We start from the raw sequence: 22,191 nt of genomic DNA on the forward strand, positions 1-22,191 counted from the left end.
ATTATTAAGGGAAATGATAGGATTGTCCATAATGACAGTGATTTCCTGATATTGAATCTTTAATTTGAACTGCTGATTCACTTTCTTTTTCCATATCACCATGTATTTAGATTTCCTTGCCATGAATTGTCTTTTCCTTATAGCATTTGCTGCATCTCGGCTCTCATGGGATCTTAATCTGAGTTTATACCCTTTTTACAAGTTTTCGGTAAAATGAACTTTTGGATTTTCATGTATATATTGATGAAGAATTATTCAATAACTGGCTCTAAATACAAAAAAATATTTATGACATGTTTGTAAAAAACTTTAAATAACGTGTTTTGTTTAATTTAGCTCTTGTAGTATTTTAAAGTTGCCCTTTTTAAACTAATTATGAAAACAACACGCAATCGATGTTTTCCATCCTATGAACAGTCAAGACCAAGAGAAAAATGCCGACCTGAAGTCAATATCATGTAACTTCTCCACGGGGGTTTCGAACTCACAACGTAAAGAACTAGTGATAATCAACATCACTATAAAATATATATATATATATGGTAATGATGTTGTCACGAAGAGCAGATCGCTATTGGCTGGATGTGAAAGTTTGATGAAGGAAAATCAAATCTTTTGAGTTTTCCATCAGAAAATAAAATAAACTCAATACTTCGTCTGAATATTTTTATTTGAAACTCACATCCAGCATAACACTGATGGATTAGCTTTTGACATAGTACCAGACACACCACCAAGTATATTGTATACAATTATCGACCAATTTTCAGGTGGATAAGGTGATTGTTTATTGTCTCGTGGGTATTGAAAGAGAAGGGAACAGATAGTTCAATTTCTGTTTTCCTTTTATAGTAAAGAATGTTACATTTTGAAGATAGGAACTGTAGATGCATATACGGCTGGGCAGTCCTTTGGTCTGGCAGGTCGGGTGGCAATAAATGACATGTTCGTTTCCTTATCGGTCAAACTCATATGGCGCCTCCTTCCATCCTTATCATTTGGTGTTACGATACATCTTTTAAATAATATCTAGATAAACAGGTAAATTAAATTTGTCTGGCAATATTGAAAATGAATGAACAGAGCTTGTCCAAAGATCTGTCGTTCATATCACACGTATAAACGCCCTTGGACTTGAGGAAGGCGATATCCACAATAACTCCAAGCTGTCTGTAATGGCCGCCAACCAGAAGCTTCTCGCTGGGCTGAGACGGGAGAGCATGGTACTCTTTGTGGTGAAGGACTACGAGAGCCACCGAACGGTCACCTGAAGTAGAAAAGGAAAATGACAAAGGACGTAAGCTTTGGTTGAGCTCAGATCTTCAATACTCATTTTCATAATGACTTCCACAAAGCAGTTCCTGTCATACGTTAGTATACAGATGTAAGACTGCATTTGTATTAACATAACTAGGTTTATCATATTGCATACAGATAACCAAATAAACCCAACTTTAAAACGCAAGAGTATCGATGTTTGGATATTATTCCGAATTCAAGATATATGATATCAAATAGGCTATACATATTTTACGACTCTTTCATATGTGGATAATAAGGATAGGGATGCGCTACCCGGGTGTCACAAAATGTTGTAAAACCCGAGACTTGCCGAGTGTTTTGATTTTTGTGATCCCGATGGTAGAATATCCCTAGCCCTTTTATCCACGTATGAAAGAGTATATTTCTGTCATATCTCGATGTTTCATTACAATTTTACAATTATGATAGCCCGCCATTTTGAGAAATATGTTCGAAGAAAACCGCAACTGCAAATGAACTATCCATGCATGAAAATTGCTGGATATTTTTTCATGCAAATCCAGTTGTTTGCATTCTATGTATTAAAACCAGCGAAGTTTCTCAAAATAACCGAGAAAATTGTAATTTTGTTTATGTAGTGAAGTAACGAGGTTGTATTGCATGCGAGTTAGAATACGTTACGACTATATCAAATTACTGAGGGTACTTACACTTAACGCTTTGTAGTGCGTGATGGACGTCTGTGCCAAGTCTAGATGCGTGGATACACAAGACAAGCAATGGCGTGTTGTTGTGATGGGTTTGGGGGTCCGTGCAGCGCTCTACTCGTATCTTGACACCACGGGACTCCATTTTGAAAGATAACATATTGCCTATTTCGGAGGATACATCGTCAACATAGGTCTGCTGGTTACCGGTGAATAAAAGCACTGAAAATAAAACTGAATACATCAGTAACAAACAATCGAAAATCGTAAATGTAAAACTAAAAACACATTAAATGGTATTTCTTTCTAGTTTGATATAGAACGAATTGTAATTTCACTAATTCATAATGTAAATAGTTGTGATTTAATGTAAATAGAACCAAACTTATGATATACTAAATAAAATATATCAATTGATTTTATCTTATAAAACTGTTTTATAATCTTACCCCGTCCACTAGATATAAAAACAGATTTTATCTCATAAAACTGTTTTATAATCTTACCCCGTCCACTAGATATATCAACAGATTTTATCTCATAAAACTGTTTTATAATCTTACCCCGTCCACTAGATATATCAACAGATTTTATCTCATAAAACTGTTTTATAATCTTACCCCGTCCACTAGATATATCAACAGATTTTATCTCATAAAACTGTTTTATAATCTTACCCCGTCCACTAGATATATCAACAGATTTTATCTCATAAAACTGTTTTATAATCTTACCCCGTCCACTAGATATATCAACAGATTTTATCTCATAAAACTGTTTTATAATCTTACCCCGTCCACTAGATATAAAAACAGATTTTATCTCATAAAACTGTTTTATAATCTTACCCCGTCCACTAGATATATCAACAGATTTTATCTCATAAAACTGTTTTATAATCTTACCCCGTCCACTAGATATATCAACAGATTTTATCTCATAAAACTGTTTTATAATCTTACCCCGTCCACTAGATATATCAACAGATTTTATCTCATAAAACTGTTTTATAATCTTACCCCGTCCACTAGATATATCAACAGATTTTATCTCATAAAACTGTTTTATAATCTTACCCCGTCCACTAGATATATCAACAGATTTTATCTCATAAAACTGTTTTATAATCTTACCCCGTCCACTAGATATATCAACAGATTTTATCTTATAAAACTGTTTTATAATCTTACCCCGTCCACTAGATATATCAACAGATTTTATCTCATAAAACTGTTTTATAATCTTACCCCGTCCACTAGATATATCAACAGATTTTATCTCATAAAACTGTTTTATAATCTTACCCCGTCCACTAGATATATTAACTGATTTTATCTTATAAAACTGTTTTATAATCTTACCCCGTCCACTAGATAAATCATGCATATTTCCTTCCAATGACCGACACTTTTCCTCTATTTCATTCTTTTCTTTTAGCAGCTTCTCATTGACCTCACCAAGGCGCCGAATTTCATGAATGAATGCTTTCTTATCCTCCTTCATCTTTTTTACTTCATTTGAACATTTTGCGTTTTCCATCTCAAGTCGTTTCTTTTGTCTATCATGAATGTTTTCTAACCGTTTGGAGTGTGCCTGTAATTCAGATATCTTAGACTTTAATTTCTCGATCTCCGGTTGGTGTGTACAGGCCTGACTGAAACAAACAGACGCAGATCTCGTTCTGACGGGATCTTCCCCCTGCTCCACGCGAGACTTCAGGTGCTGACTCCTCGCTTCCGCAAGCTGGTACAGTAGCATGTCCTTTTCTCCAGCGAGAGATTTGACCAGCTCATTTTGTAATTGGACACTCTCGTACAGGGCTTCCACTTGGCCAGAAATCAGGTTCTATAAAAAACGATGTTGAAAATAAATCTACCAATTCCAATATCATATTCTAAGTTGCATAATGAAAGTATGAATCAAATTACTATCCAATACGTAGTTCCATAGAGTAAATGATTATGGAAATAAATAACCTGGTCAGGTCACAGATTTTGGACAAATAATAATAAAACAACTTCCACTCAGGTAGGAGTGATAATGACGAAAGTGTGATTGTATATAGCAAGCTTTCGGGTCCGTAACATACAAATAATGGTAACAATGGTATGGTTGATTGAGTGTGCCAAGGGATACAAAAGTCATAGCCGTCTTCACAAGGGCAAACGTACAACAAAGGCTAAACGTGAAGCAATATCGAGGGATACGTTAGGAAGGATAAAGTCAGTTAAGGAAAGAAGAAAAAGGTTAGTTAAGTCGCACTTCTTGACCATGGAAAGGGGATCTAGCGGCCTACCTACAAAGATACTATTATAATATGATATAATGATTTAATGAAAATAATAGCACATCTAGTTGCGCATATTCACCATTATCTATTAACTGTTTCACGGTTAGTGACTTTTTGCCAATTCTAGGCGCCCTCGTTATTACGCTCAAACATCAATTGGTTTACAGCATATCGTACTTACTCTTATAATTCCATATATTGTACGCCAGAGCTGCACAACAGTCGGACTTTCATTAGCGTCACATAGCGGAAAATGTTTAAAAAAAACACTGACTAAAAGTAAACTTACGTATGGACATTTGTATATTAACTATTTAAGATTATTTTGTTTATATGATTTCGGTCTGTGAATTAAAAAAAATCCAGATAGATTTACTGTTCTAGCGACAATATATGATTTATTAACGGTTTACGGTTAATTTCAAATTCACATTAAGATGCATGTTAATATTTACTTTCTAAATCCACAACATTATGCTGATCTGCCTGATAGGAAATCAAAAGTCAGTAGTCGGCAGTACATTAGGTATATGTAAAGGCTAGGAAACACTCCTACCTGTGTTTGTGTTACTCGGTCTAAGTTTGATGGATTAGGTTTGCGGTCAACCACTGAATCTGTACTTCCCATCTTCTGATCAGCTCTCATAATCCCGAACATTGAGGCAATCTAGAGCACAACATACAGTCTTATCAACAGATATTTAGTAAAGGATCGGCGATGGATTTTTTTTTCAAAGTTTAAATTAATACGGAAAATAAAAGAGAAAATGTACAATTCATAAAAATGTGAAATGATCGATGTGTAAAGAGCGTATATACATGTAGATGATTGAAATTGACACCTTCGACAACACAATGGTTAATATAACAAAGAGAGATTTTGTTACCGTGAACGAAATTTGGGAAAAAATGGTTTCTATGTTTATATGCACATAATCGCTTTGCTCATGTGCTTATTATGGTTTTGGTTAATTGAATTTCTCAGAAGTATTATCGGTGTTAAGACAAATAAAATGGTCATATCAATATTTTCATGTCACAAGCCAAAGATTTAGTCAAGTAAAACGAAGTGCAACAGTGTAGTTATTTAGAAATAATGTCAAGTACAAAAAAAATACAATATTTATTTGAAAATGCTGGTGTAAAATTTATATTGCGTTATGAAATAGATCAAATAGAAAAAATAAAGTTGACATAAGATAGAAAAGTACATGTACATAATCTCTGCTGGGGCAGTAAACGATTTAATGTTATAGATTATAAAATGTACTACGAAATCAAATCGGTTTTACTGCTCAAACACATTTTATGTTTTCCTTCCGAATTCCTCAATATGAAGGTACAGGTTAAATTGCCGAAAATTAATACAAGAATAGATCATATATTGAAAGAGTGATGGAGAGAGATGAAAGAGTATAGAGTGATGAAAGGATAGCGCCCTCGCCTTGCGAAGTGTGAATCAATGTATATTATGAGCATGACGTGCATTAAAGAACATTTAAAGCTAGACTAATGGTGTAGATAAGGGATGAGGGTACACATAGATGGCACATACATGTATTTACTGTTAACATGTATCAAACCATACAGATCTGTTGTAAACAGGTATAACTTATACAGGCTTTACGAAAATACTTGTGCAGTGGAATAAGTTAGGCATATACAGGCTAACATTCAGCAAACCCGAAAAAGTTGGCTCTAAATTCCATAAAATACAACTGTTTTATATACGACAAACACGGCTATAACGAACCGCCAGGGACCAACTTAATTACTTCGTTATAATCATAGTTTGTTAAAAACATATTACAAATATCTTAACCTTGACAAGGAATGAACATTACTTCGTTATAACAATGAATCCGTTGTAACCGTGTTCGTCATAAACGTGTTTTACTCTACTGCTTTAAATGATTTTTTTCTTCCTAATCTTGCAAATGTCTTTTACAGTATAATGTGATCGGATGGGTTGTGCTAGTGTCTGTGTCTCGGGCAGCAGTGACATAACGCTATAAAAATGCAAAGGGTCACGAACATACAGCAGTCTCCCAAAATATAAACACACTTCATACATAAAACTGATAAATATTGACACTTATATTTAATAAACGAATAAATGTTAGGGTAATTTAAGGGCAGCATCCCAAGTGTGCAAAGTATTGCAGTGTGTGAATGTCTGTATATTTTAGATATATTCGTGCTGTGTCTTCTTGTATGGTGGAACTGTTAGCCTTTGCCGCCGATGACACATGACAAGCACACCCCAACCGATCACAATATACTGACAACGGGCAAAACAGTCGTTATACCCCCTTCTGCTGAGTGCTAAAAGACTATATGTGGCGTGTCTTGGCCAGGGAACAGAATATATAGAACAATCCTCACAGAAGCGAGCGCTCAACTGAATGCCAAAAGTGAGGCGGTGTAAGGGAAGGAGAAAGTCAGAAAAAGAGAAAAGATAGTCTTGAGTCGCCTTACCGATCATCCTTTAGTGGCGCAATTCTAACGCAGGTACAAAACTGTTCGACAACACATTTATAGTGATATGTGCCTATTATGCATTTAACTGTAAAACTATTATTGCAAAAAAGTAGAATTGAATACAATATAGAGATACGCATTAAGATAATTGAAAGTCTGCAATGGACATGTGCTTAAAAAGACTACCAAAAGCTTAATATATGTGTAGTTGTTTCATTTCGCATGGAAAAAAGTCTCAATTTACACAATGAATTCCATCACGGAGGAAATATTTGAGCGTTGCTAATTATCTTAGTGATAGTAATAACAAGTAATCTTGATATGTTCCTATGATTGGAAGAGAGAGACCAAGACACAGATAACTACAACCCTTGGCATAGGAACATAATTTGTTCTCTATTGTGTTACACGAAGAAAGATTGATTACATATGGAGCCGAGTATTGTAATTAATCATTTGCAAAACCATTCGCTAAATATTTAATAATATTGAAAATAATCCATTCAAAAAATAAAAACAACCTTACCGCAACTGTATAGGTCTGTCATTCAGTTATTACACTTCGTTTTGATTTAAAGGCCCACTACCTTTCCGGAGCAAAATTTAAAGGTTTCTTAAAAAACATTAATAACAAAAGAAAATATATATCGAAGGCTTAAGATGAGGTTACAACACCAAACATATGCAAAATTTCCTGTCTAATGTACGATAACAGTGGAGATTCTTTTCGCTGTTTTGCCGTCTGGCGCAGTGATAGTCAACTACCGCGCGGCATTTAGGACGACGGCGGGAAACATAAAACGACCCGCGTTATGAAAATTAACATTTTATTTATTCTAATTAAACAGTTCTGATGATGATGATAAGTGTGCTAGTAAACGTATAGCTAATAACTTCTGCGACTCTACAAAATTATTGATCTCGTTTTACATTCCTATTTCAAAAATTAAAAGCCGTTTCGGAAAGGTAGTGGCCCTTTAACAATAAAATATTGTTTAAGCTCGCGGACATCATAACTTCCATTTTCAACAGAAATACACAGAATTAATAATAAAAAGTAGCATAAATAAAGCAAATAATAATAATAATAAAGACATAGATAAATACATATATAAAATAAAAAGAGGATATAAAGTTATGTATGAAGAAAATACAGGTAGGCATCCTCTATTGTTTATGACAGCTACAAATGTAGCTGGCAGATCGTAGTTGTTTTGACTTCTTTAATTTGAAGACTGTTATATGTTGATACCAATTGAATAGCACAGGTTAAAGTAATAAACGGATTATATGACCACTAATTGGCTTGATTAATGTTATGACTACTTTATCAATTTTCCATGTTTTAGCGTAGTCTACCCAACTTTAAAATTATTTAAAATCTGAAAACGAAGAATAACGTAGCAGTCATTCTGTAAAAAATACATCCGATTATTACTTACATAGCATACAATTATAACACATACGTTTATTTGGGTAGACAAAATATCATACTGTATAATATTGAGATATTGTTTTATGTTTGAATGCGCTTTTAAAACCAATTTTTGAAAATTTGAGAAAACGATAAAAGGTTCGTTACAGCGAAAATTTCATGTATTACAGTAACATTATTTTCGGTGCCTGAATGGCTAACAATGAATTAAAATCACTTGATATTAGTTTGTATTCATACCATTTACATATGATCGATTTTTGAATCTCGGTGATTTTACAAAGAAAAAAAGCATACCATCTCAAATATCAGCGAACCTGCACCTTGACTTTCCCGGCTCTTCCTCAGGAACAAAATGCACTTCAGTGGTAAGGTTGACAAAATGGTTATAAAAGGTACGACTGCTAATGGTGATGGCCCTTACTGATGGCCTTACGGTGACTCAGTTAGTCGCCAGCTGCCACAGTGGCTGAGGAGGTGTCGTCTGCACTACACGGGACTGATGCTTTCTATATGAATTCTATGAAGGATTGTCTGCTCCAAAGGTATAAGTCCGGGAGACGAACTTTAGCAGAACATTGGTAGGTTTATACTGATATTAATATTTAAGTTCACTTAAAAATGGGTTCATATAGTCATTGATTAATAGAATTTGTACTACCTAGAATTGTATATAAACAATATACTCCATTTATTATGTATAAAATGGTCACTGGTAATAAACATTGACAACCTTTTTTTGTTCTTATTTTAGGTTAATAGCAAGGACATCTCTCTCCAAATCAGGTCTAAACGTGGATATCGCCATGGGGACCAGTTTGACTGACCAATTTAGGGAACAACTTCATAGATGGATTGACGCTAACCAACGAAAACGATTCATTCTTCTGTTTAAAGTATTTAATCTTTATTTATTTTATAACAATTAAGTATTTCATAAATAAAAACCTAAAACAAGATTCTTAAATAGGTCTGAAATTGTCACAAAGTCGTAGACCTAATGGAGCATTATTCTCCATATCCTTTTGGTTTATGAAGTCATAGACAAAAAATAACCGGAAGGATATTTTGTCTATGACTTCATAAACCCAAAATATATTGAGAATGCTGCTTATGATTTAATTTGAAGACTCAATGAGCTACTAATTAGGCATTAATTTCCGTGCTTTTACTTATTTTTTTTCCAGTTCCATGTATACATATTCGGTTTGCGCATTGATATCTTAACCAATAGTTTGGCCAATGACTGTGTCGATTTTAAGATTTTCCGCCAAAACGTTCAGTATAGATGACTTCTTAATACTTCCACCCTTTCAGTCTGAAAAAATAACAGATTTTATCAATAGAAATAAATGTAACATATGAAATTAAATTATTACTGGTATCGAATACCAGATTAAAAACCATCATTTGCTGCTCGTACTCTTAATGTTTGGGATAACGAATTTATAGACACATTCATATTTAAGACAAGTTCTGATCTAAATAACCATGCAGGTTTGTACCAATTTCAGGCTTCCCGAGATGGGTGTTCGGCTCAAACCTTCCATACTCTCTGCAACAATAAAGGACCAACTATTACTGTTCTGTATAACACAAACGGGTCTGTGTATGGTGGTTATACCTCCGCCAGCTGGCACTCAAATAACACATACACAACAGACGACAAGGCCTTCCTGTTCAGACTCAGACACAATGGAACTTGTCAGCCACAGAAGTTCTCCAAATTGCCTAGCACCGACAGTGGTATATATGGTCATTCTAACTATGGCCCGACGTTTGGAGGAAACAATGGGCACGATCTGAGGACGTTTACTGGTGCCGTGAACAAAAGTGGCAATGTATTACCATTGAACGGCACTACAAATTTTGGTAGTTATTACGACATGCAGGGACAGAGTTGCAGTTCTGTGATGAACGGGCATATGCAGGTGCTGGATCTAGAGGTCTATTCTGTTGAAGGTAATTTGCAGGAATATGTCTCGAGTTTTTGAAATAAACTTGAATGCATAGGTATCCCAAGACTTTATATATTTCATAAAGAATGTATGGTTTTCGCATGGAATGGTTCTTGATATAATTCCATTGTTTGTCAATATGAATATTTAGCCCTGATTGACTCGAATAATTGAAATAATCAGAAGTAGATAACAGTAGACTAGTTACAAAATCATTATCTGTCCATTTTAGAGTTGAAGATGCTCCAGCGGCCATGGGTTCGGAATATCGAGTGGAATCCGAGAGTAGGTGTGACCTTGATCGTGCTTTGTTCCTGTCCAAACTCATTTTATTGCAATGTTTACCTTCCAGACATTTACTTTTATGCTGTTTTAAATATCATCCATTTGTCAAGTATTCTCTTTCAAACTTCATTCATATGAAATACATCATCTATTGTCTATATTTACAAGAGGTCATGAGATCATGACGCAATCTTAAGTCTACACAATCACACATAACCTTATACAAATACAAGTTTACGTCATTGTTGATTGGCTTAGCAAAAGAATAAGTCTCAGACCAGTTCATTATCCCGAAATCCGACGGCAATGACGTTTTCTACGGGGGGACGAATGTGGTTGAGGTTTGTTTCATTAATTTATTTTTGTGTCCAGTTTCTGAAGGAGCTGAAGGAATCCATTGAAACCTATAAACCCCTTCCAGGGTTAGGTTTACAACAAACCAGGATTCTTATGGTAGGGCAGGTCGGCTCAGGCAAATCAAGTTTCTTTAATACAATAAACTCGATATTCAGAGGACATATCAGCGGTCAAGCAAACGCAGGGAGTGCTGAACACAGTCTAACCACAACGGTATGTAAATGAGTGAAGTAAAACATTATATAACAACTACTATCTACATATTGATATAAATAAAGAAAAAAACATTGAAAACAAAATAAACGTTGAGTAAGATGTTTTATTGTAGATGCACGTATTCCAGAATAACTTCTTCTCGTTTTGGTGTATTTGTAATTGCAGTATCGGATGTACCAGATTCGAGATGGGTACGCTGGTAGACCCCTCAACTTCCGGTTGTGTGATACACGTGGCTTAGAAGAAGACCAGGGATTGGATGATCACGAGATATGTTATCTTTTGGATGGTCATGTTCCGGACAGATTCCAAGTATGATTCGCTTTTGTAAATTTATCGATAAGGACGGTTAGTAATTTTTCCGTACGATCCAACTAAACCGAAAAGGTACAAGTGGTTCATTTCTTGACCTGTGCCACTGGGATCTAAGACCGCGGATCCGATGTATTTATTTGTCGTCGTAATTTTGATGAAAGAGATAATAGTTTTATATTCTTCGAAATTTGATGTGCTCAAATGCATTTTGAAATTTTTACGCATTGTTTTTTAATCCGCAATGCTATTAAGTAACAAAATGACTAGTTTTTGTATTCGAAGCGTATTTTTCATATTGATGCCGCCATATTGGAAATACCTCAACGCGTTGAATTAGGTGATACGAATCTGCAAAAGGAACGCATATTATGTCCTCAAAAATATATCAAATAGTTTTCTTCGTTTCAGTTCAACCCGGCTGTACCGCTATCTCCTGAAGTGATGGGGTTCGTTAAGGGACCGGGCTTGGGGGACCGTATCCATTGTGTGGCTTTTGTGGTGGACAGTAGCACTGTTGATGTCATTTCCGAGAAAGTTTTGGAGAGAATCAAGAATATGCAGACTAAAATGAATCAAAGGTGTAAGTTAATAAACAAAATATAAATGTTAACCATTAATGGTGTCTTGTTTGACAAAATTGATCACCTCAAGAGTTTCCTTTTGCAAGTATTTCGACAGTTCATTGTGTGGCTTATGAGTGTGTTTTCGTCATCAAATCGTATTTCGAACTGATTTCATCGTAGATTTTATTGTATCAAAAATGAAGTGGTGTAGAGAAGGCCTCATCTCCTAGAACACCGATGACTCGAAATTTAAGATTGCATGGAATAGTTATATAAAAGCTTCATCTCTAAGTTTGATATTCTATATAATCCTCTTTATTCATTTCTTCTACGTCATGTGTGTTGTCTCTTTCAGCTATCCCACAAGTGGTGTTACTCACCAAGATAGACCGTATTTGTGAATTAGTAACTGATGAAATCAGCGACGTGTTCGTCAGTCCCACCGTAAAGGAGTGCGTGGACAGAGTTGCTATGGTGATGGGCCTACCGAGGTCACACATACTTCCAGTCAAAAACTATGAGTGTGAAGTAGAACTAGATCAGGATGTAAATATCTTGTCTCTGTTATGCCTGCGACAGGTCCTTCATTTCTCAGATGACTATCTCTACAATCAACTCGACCAAATCGAGGCTGAGAAAATAGCTCAGACGCAGATGAAAGAATGAGATGTGCTTTCTTCCATTGGTTAATATTTACATAACCTGACTTCTCACAGTATTGTAATAAACACCCGAATCGATAGTGTGTTAGTGAACTGCTTTTGCACATTAGACTGGGATTAGATGTATTGCTGGACGATAGCATGACAACATCGCGTGCTGGTCTCGAGGTGATACTGGAGAGTTGGTGATGTAAACCATATCTAAAATATATAAACTGAAAACAAATACTTTGTGATATATATGTACAGACATGCAAAATGTGGATGTTTATACCGAAATGCCTAATAATGCAATACATATAGCTTAGATCGACTGCGTCATATTTAAAACCAAGTCTGTTTGTCATCCTTGAAATTGAAAACCTTATGCAGTATTCATGCGTTCGTGAATAAAAATATTTCGCCATATTTTAGTATTATATCAGTGTTAGTTTTACATGACTGAAATAGTCCAGAGCTTAGAAGTTTCATGTTTCAAATGTAAAATCATCGTTTACTATGTGAAATTATCGTTAATCCTAGTGTACGAAAAGGTGAAGAATCAATGTTGTTTCTGTGCATTTTAACGACTGTCGTTTCTTTACCTGCATGGTCATGTCGTCATTTCAAAATATAACACCAAATCAAATAAATTTGGATCGGACAGCAAATCGAGCCTATATGATAATTATTATGCCACTCTACTTGCAGGATGTTTGGGTATGACATTTTGAAAATTAAATAAAGTTTGCACCTAGCCAAACACGTTTACCAAGAATCATTCTCTGCTCATAATTGCGAAAGTTCACTGCCGTGAATGCTAGAAGAAGGTAAAGTTTTAAAATATCAGTCGGAAAGAGAAAGGAAGGTCTTCCAAACAGTAATTGGTATAAAATCTATGTGGTATATACAAGCTTATCTGGGGTAGAGAAGGTGACAAAATCATCAATAATGTCAACACTTTTAATTAATCTATGACCTGATTATGTGCACCTCAGGAACGGCACATACAAAGATGAAATTAACGTTTTATCGTACATTTACGAAATTGAATTAATAATTATCGTGTGGCATTGTATTCAGTGAGGTTATGCCTAAAAAGATCAAGATGATTAAAAAGTGTCTTTTATCTACCATTTTCAGAAATTAAAAAATATAATGTAATTTTATAAAATTTGAATGCGGTCAGATACACATAACCAACAGCGAATATTTGAATACTTTAAAATTGTTTATATCGTGTTAACTGCAAAGTTGGACATATTGACTACATGCCACCAGTCATACCTAGCATGATCACATCCTCAGACCGCAAGCTTCGTTCCAGCAACTTGGGTATTCTTGTGGGTTACGATACATGGTTTGTAAAAGTTATAATATGGTCATATAGTATGTGGTACTTATCTGACTGATTTAAAAAAAATGATTCACCAGCGCCAAAAGAAGTACATAATTCAGCTATCATTTTGATAATATTTTAAAAGTTGTTTTTGAAAATATTAAAACAATCTAATTTTAGCAATCATATTCGTGTACTATTTAATAAACAACTGATAATGCAGCAGTTTACACGTCTTTTTAGGTTTACAGTACATAGTGATCACAGTAAATATACCTACTATCGGTAACGTGGTAATTCCCAACACATATATCGCTTCATAGTATTCCCCGCAAGGTAAATATATCTACAACTGACATACCGTATATGAAATATCACATCGACAGCGTAAATTGTACAAAATGTGTGCTCAATTCATGAGCAATATTGTGGTATTATTTGGAATTTTCCTAATGATGTTCTTTTGTACTATCATTTTATCATTTTCATCCCTTCCAAACGTCGACCATGTCGCCATTGCTTCCCATCATGTCGAGTGCGCAAACCTTCAGAAAAAGATCGATTGCATGAACGACAAACTCCGTAGGAATATACAGGATTTAAATACCAGGATGGCCCATATAAATAACAGGACCAGACAAGGCAATCGAGCCTCCTCTGATAACAAAAACTCTAGAAGGAATACAGAGCAACAGATAGCTTTTAAATACAGGTAAGTTATCATTTTATTTGTTTTGCATTGTAACTAGATTTTCTGTAATACAACTATAAAGCTTGCTTTCTATGTATAAAGTTAATATCAGTTATATATTTATTAATTAAAGGCACCAAAACTTAGATATCGTTTTCGCAACTAGTGCCAAGTTGACCTATTTCTAAAGTTACAGTAGCGTTCACTTTGAATAAAACGGTAAAGAACAGTATTGATATTTCAGTAAACTACTCAAGAGGAACGAAGACTTAGACAATCTGCTGAAAGTAATTTTATCACGAAATTCAGAATCGGTAATATACCCTTTCCCGTTAAACAATTCTGCCATTGAACTGAGCCCCATCCGAAGGAACATCCCAGATACCAGATACATGGACTGTCGTAGAATCACTTACCCGGATGTTACCACCATGCCAACTGTTTCCGTGGTGATTATATTTCATGACGAACCCCTCCAACTCATCCTCAGAAACATCCACAGCATCCTTGACAAGTCGCCCCCGGCTCTTATCCTAGAGATTATCCTGGTGGATGACAATAGCACATTAGAATATCTGAAAGACGACCTTGACCTCTACGTCTCTTTTCTACCGAATGTCAAGGTTATTCATAACCAAAAACGAGAAGGTCTCATAAAATCACGAATGACTGGAGCGAGATCGGCATCAGGTGATGTTCTGGTGTTTTTTGATGCACATATGGAATGTAATATTCAATGGCTTGAACCTTTATTAACTATTTTGATGGAAGAACCGACAGCCATTTTACAGCCTCGAATTGATATTATATCAGACCAAACTCTGGAATACTACTCAATGAATACAGGCATTGATATTAGAGGAGGTTTTAGCTGGGATTTACGGTAAGTACTGTCGTGTTACCACATTTATCTAAATAGCCCTGTAAGTGATACATTAATAAACATAAATGGAAACGATACCGTAAATAGAAAAATGACATTTATACAGGTAAGTTTACATATAAGCAGGAAATATATTTTTATGCAATCATATCATCATTCCCTCCGATAACTTATCGCAGCACCCACTGAAAATACAGCGGTACACCATTGTCCCATGCCTTCCCGTTGGGAAGACTTGGTCTGGTCCATGGCATTGAAACAAAGAACACAATATTACTAGTACTGTAACTGCAATAAACGTGCATCAATTATCACACCAGTCCATAGAAAATGCTGTGAATAAGCGAAAGTATATAATGTAATTCCTCCGACTGCATATTATGATATTTTCTTGGTCATTAGTGTCGCTAGTCAACTAATGTACAATTTATTTACTGCAATTGTTTGTTTGCTTGTTTTACAGTTATTCGAGTTTTAAAGTTCCTTTACAATTCAAGCCATCAGACAAGACAGGACATTTTTGGACTCCAGTTCTCATGGGCAACGCCATCGCAGTTAGGAGACTACACTTCTTTAGAATTGGAGGGTTCTACGAGGATCTCAAAATCTGGGGAGGGGAACATTTCGATTTGTCATTCCGGAACTGGTTATGTTCTGGTCATGTGTATACTGTGCCTTGCAGCAGGGTGGGGCATTTGTTCAAAAAGTATGCAGGATATAGCTTTGACGGTGACCGAGTGGAAGTCATTATCAGAAATCTGATGAAAGTGGCAGAAATTTGGCTAGAGGAGTACAAGAACATCTTTTACAGGGTAACGATAGCAGCAACGCCAAAAATGCCCAAACTTACAAAACATGATAATAAATCTATTGCAGAGAGAATTCAACTGAAGCAAACATTGAAATGTAGACCGTTTCAGTGGTACTTGGACAATGTTTTCCCTGACCAGATTTTTCCCCATAGAGACGCCCTGGTATTTGGAGAGATCAGCCATTGGGGAAGTCAAAGGTGCTTAGAGGTGCACGGAGATATTGTAGGCTATACAAAAGAATGCAATATACATAGCATATTACCGCAAAATACGTTCACTTTCACGAAAAACAACAAATTTCTGTACAAAGAAAAATGTGTATATATCGATGATACAGACTACGAACTACGCGTGGGCACGTGCAATAAGACAGCACGTGTGGTGGACGGTGTTTGGAAGTTTCCGTCACCAGTGAAAGAAGGAATTATACACTTTGAAGCCGATGATAAAAGATATTTTTGCGTAAATATGACTGATGGGACAGGTGTTGTAGAGGAGAGAGCTGGTCCCATAGCAACTCCTTGTTCTTCTTCTGGATCAGGCTGTACTGTGTGGTCATTTATGTATAGATTTGCTGATATTTAGTACAGAAAACATAGCTCGAAATAATGTCATACTCAGGAATCAAATGTAAATGAGACTTTTGATATTGTACATGAAAAGGTGTAAAGTGCATGAAAGAAATCAAGGAAAGGAGTTGACTGGGTTGTTTTTGCTGTAGAACATTGCTGTAGAGACATTGATTGATCTTTTTGTTAAAGCAATTCTTCGTGTTGCTCAGATAGCATATTTTCGATAATCTATCAATATTTCGAGATCCTATAAATACATGCATATACAAAGTAATAAACATGGTGATAACAAATCTGTGGGGACCAAGCGATATACTTCGTTACAAACATAGTTTGTTTAACAAATATTACAACTTAATAAAAAAAACTCAGCCAAAAATTCGTTGTAAGTGCTTTCATAATAACAGTGCTATATGTTAACATTGATAAGGTAACTTTGATACATTTATATTTACACAAGAACATGTATGCATGTGTCAAAACCTATTCTGATACATGTTCCTCGACCGTCCGCTGGCGCAATCGGTACTGTAATGAATACACTTAACAGTTTCTGATGCAAACCATCATATATATGCATCCCCGTGAATCCAAATTGCACGTGACATACTCAGTTTATCGAAAAATAAAGTTGGGTAGCCTTTAGTTAAAATCAATGGGGCTTTTACTGTCAATTCACCACTGACTGTAAATATATCTTGATAAATCTTGAATATTAGTTTTCATGACTGTTGATTTTCTCGAAAATAGGCTGAATAAAAGCAGACATACCCATTTCTATTCTTTTAGTTTTATGTAATAATTGAACTTTAAAATTTTGGCATGTTTTTATTTTAGTATGGAATTTAAGGGTAATTCACCTAGGGACATTTGAGTGAACTGTTTTTACCTAAAAATGAACTATGGGGACATTTTGGAGTATGTTTAACTACCACATTAAATCCTTACAGTGTTTTCCTGTAAATCTTGAGTTTATCAATTTGAATTAAGAAAACATATGAAATATTGCAGAACTAAGCATTGGACCTTTTACCTCAGAAATTACCATGAAAAATCGGATGTTCTGAATGAAATACGAAATGAAGCTGAGCCTAAATTATCTTAAGGATGTATTCTTCTGAGGTTTCAGTCCCGTTGAAGTCTCGTTTCGACAAAGATCAAAGAAGTTATGAGATTTTCAAATACAATTTATCAATATCTGTAGCAAGTTGCCAGTTGCAAATTTTGTCAAAAAATTACAGTTCTAACTTTTGCAGATTTTTTTATACGGGGATTTTAAGAAATGGCCCATTTGGCGGCCACTTTGAAATTTTGTCTTTTTTCGCGTCAAGTAGAGCCACAGTTTTACCATTTTTTACTGAAATTGTTTTTACTTAAATCATCACTGCACCAGCATTTTTAGCTGTATTGAGCTAATTTTTGCTGTAAATCTTTACTTGGTTCGTGATAATTAAAATATTGAGCATTAATGTATGAAATGATTCACTGTTTTCACTTTATTTTTACATTTAATGGTAATTTGAGCACTTTTAATTTTTACACTAAAATACTGAAAAATAACAAATATTCAAGTGGGGCAAAAAAGTAAGCACACGGACCCCCCATTTTTCTGCCTGATTCTGAAAGAACAACCCTTTTCCTATTGATATGCAAAATATTAACAAAAGTTTAATACCAGAACTTTTTCTATAAAGGGTTTGATTTGGCAAAAATGGCTGAAAATGGTGCATTTTGTAGCTCAAAATTAAGGGGTAGGGGTAGCATATCTTGTTATTCTGAGAAAAAATATTAGTCTTTTTGATCAAAACTGGTATATTTTAAAAGAAAACTACTGGAAAATAAATTCTACAAACATAAATACATATCAAACACCTCATTAGGAAATTATGGCTTTAATATCTTGTGTATATGGTCAAAACGACAAAATTCCCATAAAATCCAATATTTTGTCAACAAGGTATCTTTCAGTGACAGTAGCTCAAAAACGAGCACACGGACATATGTTATTTCTTTCATTTTCTTTCATGGTATGAACTCCTCTTTCCAAAAATCTATATGAGAAAAAAAGTTTAATACAAGAAAATTTTGACTTCTCAGAGGAGTACATCCTTAATGTCGAATATTTTGCTTGTCCCTGAAGGGCCTTATAACCGCAAAACTGGTGCTCCTTCTTTAATTGTTTCATTTCAGAACGTCCTAAAACCCCTTAGAAGTTTTCATGACTGTAAATCAACTTTCTTTCGCGTGTGATTTTGAATTGGCGATTTTCCATGATCAATTGGTCAATTCTCCGTGAGTTAATATATTACTACGTTATATTGAAAGCAATAGTGAATTACCGTGAACTTTTTTAAATTTAGTAGAAAGCAAGTGGGTTTACGCTGGATGATTTAGAGACATATCCTCGGTCCCAGATTCAAGTTCAAGGTTTACGTGAACGTCGCACTTTCGCTTACTACCCCTGCATTTGCAGCGGTTCTAATAAATATTCATAGCATTGCCCACCAATGAACAAGCGTACATACAAATCGATATGTCGGTCTGAAGACGCACATGCTTGATCCCGGAGATACAGGTAAGTCAGCCAGCACAGAGACGTGTTTAAGTTTATTATATCGAATATGTTTAATGAAAAAAACTTATATAAAACAATGAACACACGTAACAAAACTTAATAACATATTTAGGTTATGTTGAAGCTAAGATATATATTTATTTCAAAATATCAAGGACGTAAGTAATTTTCATCCTTACAATATATGAATACAAAGTGTAGCAAATTATATCCGAAGTATGTTTTGAGACACGAAATTGGATTGGATTCGCATTAATGTGTTCTGAAACCAATCATATAAAGATGATTTGAAAAATTAGAAATTAAATATTCATGATACCGTAACAAATGCGGCCTATGGCCCAGCGAGAGAGAAACGTGCATCACATCCTCGGTCCAAGGCACCACGCTCTGCACTACGTTCTGCTCTAGATCTGGGTGGGACCGGCTACAGCGGAGTAATTAGCGTGGGTACCGACGATGGTCTCAGGTGTACGTCGCACGATCACTTCATTTGATTAGCTCCGCCTAAGACCAGGTGGATAAAACCAAACTTCGTGGCTCAATACATACTTCGGGTATAATTTGGTACACTTTGTTTATATATTGAACGGATGTAGATGATATAAACACAATGTTATGTTCTTGATATTTTGTAATAAATCTAATACTTCTCGCAACTTCTACATAACTTTAAATGTGTGAATACTTTCAATTTTGCGTCCGAACGAAATATTTATTAAACACATTATCATACATGATTGATACAATTTTGCGTCCGAACGAAATATTTATTAAACACATTATCATACATGATTGATATAACAGTAGTATGATATGGCCTACTAGTTATGAAACGTCACCTTATCTTTAAAGGTTTTTCCTTATTTCAAACCAAAGATCTACTGATAAATCCATTTTTTTACCTAATTATTTTTTTTTATATTAATATTCAATGAAATAACAACGACGGCGTAATGAGGACACTATGTATAATTATAAGGGCGCAGCCCTTCAGGGCACGAAGTGCAAAGCACTTCTTAGGTAACATATACCAAAAATATAAGAAAACACCATCTTCAAAATTCAATCCTACACACTTACAGCTTCAGTTTGCGGCCGCCATTTTTTCATATATATGGGGAGGTTGTGCGTTGCTCCGGTACTGCTCTCCCCAGTAAATATATATTTAGATAATGCAAATGCATAACAGGGGTAATTTAACATTTTGTTTTATTATTTTTTAAATAATAATAATAACACTTTGAAAATTAAAAGCTATAGAATGCAGTCAAAATATCCACCGAGGCGAAGATGAGCACAAGGAATCATGACGTCACATAACGTCAACAAATGGCGCGAAATCATAGGATTCGCATACGCGCCACTCACAGAGAAATCCGAATCTTTGAGTTCATTTCTTTGAGTTTATGCTAGACAATTATTACATCATATACGTCTATAGTTTAAAAGTGTGTCCTTTTATTTCTAAATTATGTCTTCTACATGAAATAGAAAATAAAATAAACAAGTAGAGCTTCGCTCTTCCTATGCCGTGCATGGTTCATATTAAAACACCTGGCTGCGCCCTTTAAGACATTGCCTTCAGTCATATTATTCTTATATGTACAACTTGGTATCTTGTACCTTTTAGATAGTATTTTGAACGTACAACTTAGTATAATTACATCTAAGTACAAGACACTAAGTTGTTCGCACAAGATACTTAGTTACACGTACAAATGTACGTTAACAAGATAATAATTAATTTGTCTTTGTTTTTGGCTTTCTGATTGGTCTATTCATTTTTTGCATTCCACAATGAAAAAAATCCGGGAATGGCGCGGAAATCCGACGTTAACGTGACGTCACAATAGAAACATTTACGTTGCGTATTGATTTGGCAAAAATAATCCCTTGTAAAATCAATGGAATCGTACATGTAAATGTATTTCATTTTTTATAGTAGCCTGGAAAATTAATTATAAGCATTGAAGTCACTATTTTTTAATTTCATCGGGGTATGAAATAAATTTTGTTTGCAAACTTTTGTGAGAAACCGCTACGCGAACAAAATTTCTTTCATACCCCAATGAAATTAAAAAATATTGACTTCAATTTTCACTTTTACGTAGTTCTAAGGTACTTAAATAAATTGTGCGTCCAAGAAATTAATTTGTACGTGCAAGATAATAAGTTGTACGTACGAAATGTTAAAGTTTTTATGAAAGATGCATCCGACATAGTATATGTACAATTTGTATAATATGTAGGACTAATTATTTTTTACCTTGACAGAGATGCATAAGGGTAGTGGTTATCGCATACAGTTATTTTATTTATCTTCCCGCAAGTGACCACCCATAGGTCACTTATGCATTATGCGTGCTCAGCACGTGATCAGTAGTTTTTATTTATACCATTGGTCAGCTGTGGCTTCAGCGGCAAATTGTAATTATTTGACCAATGAAATCCGGCCCCATGGGTAACCTCACTTTAATATTTGGTATTTTTTAATTACAGGCAAACCGTTACTTTCAGTACCTGGTAACCTAATATTTTTACGGTTTTAAACAAATAACAAAATCCAAAAGGATATGGCAGTATTCTTGTACGGACTGGAGAGTAGGTTTGGTTATCTTAATTTTCTTCAAATCATCTTTTTTTCGTCTGTACTTCTTATATACTTACTTTCTAATTCGACTTTTTTGTTGACCAGCCGGGTTATAACATGACTACTTGATACATTTATGCCGGTAAATTGACTTATAACAAGACTTATTGACATTCTGACATAATTATCTCAAACACTCGCTATAACTCGACTGG

At 34.9% G+C, this 22,191-nt stretch overlaps 3 protein-coding genes across 3 annotated transcripts; 2 read left to right on the forward strand and 1 right to left on the reverse strand.

The window, feature by feature from the left end:
- Positions 1 to 669: 669 nt before the first annotated feature.
- LOC138324530 (uncharacterized) lies at positions 670 to 5,550 on the reverse strand. The gene is made up of 4 exons (XM_069269584.1): positions 4,817 to 5,550; positions 3,332 to 3,815; positions 1,974 to 2,192; positions 670 to 1,267 (listed from the first exon to the last, which is right to left on the reverse strand). Exons 1-4 carry the CDS (start codon positions 4,916 to 4,918, stop codon positions 1,047 to 1,049), a joined length of 1,026 nt encoding a protein of 341 aa, XP_069125685.1. The 5' UTR covers positions 4,919 to 5,550; the 3' UTR covers positions 670 to 1,046.
- Positions 5,551 to 8,589: 3,039 nt separating this feature from the next.
- Positions 8,590 to 12,995, forward strand: LOC138324325 (interferon-induced protein 44-like). Its single transcript, XM_069269401.1, has 8 exons — positions 8,590 to 8,621; positions 8,931 to 9,072; positions 9,691 to 10,162; positions 10,367 to 10,419; positions 10,678 to 10,989; positions 11,158 to 11,304; positions 11,716 to 11,887; positions 12,226 to 12,995. The coding sequence occupies exons 1-8, from the start codon at positions 8,590 to 8,592 to the stop codon at positions 12,534 to 12,536; spliced, it is 1,641 nt and encodes a 546-aa protein (XP_069125502.1). The 3' UTR covers positions 12,537 to 12,995.
- A 1,466-nt stretch (positions 12,996 to 14,461) lies between these two features.
- On the forward strand, positions 14,462 to 16,821 carry LOC138324326 (polypeptide N-acetylgalactosaminyltransferase 1-like). Its single transcript, XM_069269402.1, has 3 exons — positions 14,462 to 14,562; positions 14,786 to 15,424; positions 15,888 to 16,821. The coding sequence occupies exons 1-3, from the start codon at positions 14,462 to 14,464 to the stop codon at positions 16,819 to 16,821; spliced, it is 1,674 nt and encodes a 557-aa protein (XP_069125503.1).
- The last annotated feature ends 5,370 nt before the right edge of the window (positions 16,822 to 22,191 follow it).

Source organism: Argopecten irradians, chromosome 5, assembly GCF_041381155.1.
Source record: "Argopecten irradians isolate NY chromosome 5, Ai_NY, whole genome shotgun sequence".
Lineage (NCBI taxonomy): Eukaryota > Metazoa > Mollusca > Bivalvia > Pectinida > Pectinidae > Argopecten > Argopecten irradians.

Coding starts and splice junctions, on each gene's coding strand:
- LOC138324530 (XM_069269584.1), bottom strand. CDS start 4,918: ATGTTCGGGATTATGAGAGCTGATCAGAAGATGGGAAGTACAGATTCA. Junction 2,193..3,331: donor TGATTTATCTAGTGGACGGG/GTAAGATTATAA, acceptor TTTTATTTTCAG/TGCTTTTATTCACCGGTAAC. Junction 1,268..1,973: donor CGCACTACAAAGCGTTAAGT/GTAAGTACCCTC, acceptor TTTCTACTTCAG/GTGACCGTTCGGTGGCTCTC.
- LOC138324325 (XM_069269401.1), top strand. CDS start 8,590: ATGGCCCTTACTGATGGCCTTACGGTGACTCA. Junction 11,305..11,715: donor ATGTTCCGGACAGATTCCAA/GTATGATTCGCT, acceptor TCTTCGTTTCAG/TTCAACCCGGCTGTACCGCT. Junction 11,888..12,225: donor GACTAAAATGAATCAAAGGT/GTAAGTTAATAA, acceptor TGTCTCTTTCAG/CTATCCCACAAGTGGTGTTA.
- LOC138324326 (XM_069269402.1), top strand. CDS start 14,462: ATGGCCCATATAAATAACAGGACCAGACAAGGCAATCGAGCCTCCTCT. Junction 14,563..14,785: donor CAGATAGCTTTTAAATACAG/GTAAGTTATCAT, acceptor TTGATATTTCAG/TAAACTACTCAAGAGGAACG. Junction 15,425..15,887: donor GGTTTTAGCTGGGATTTACG/GTAAGTACTGTC, acceptor CTTGTTTTACAG/TTATTCGAGTTTTAAAGTTC.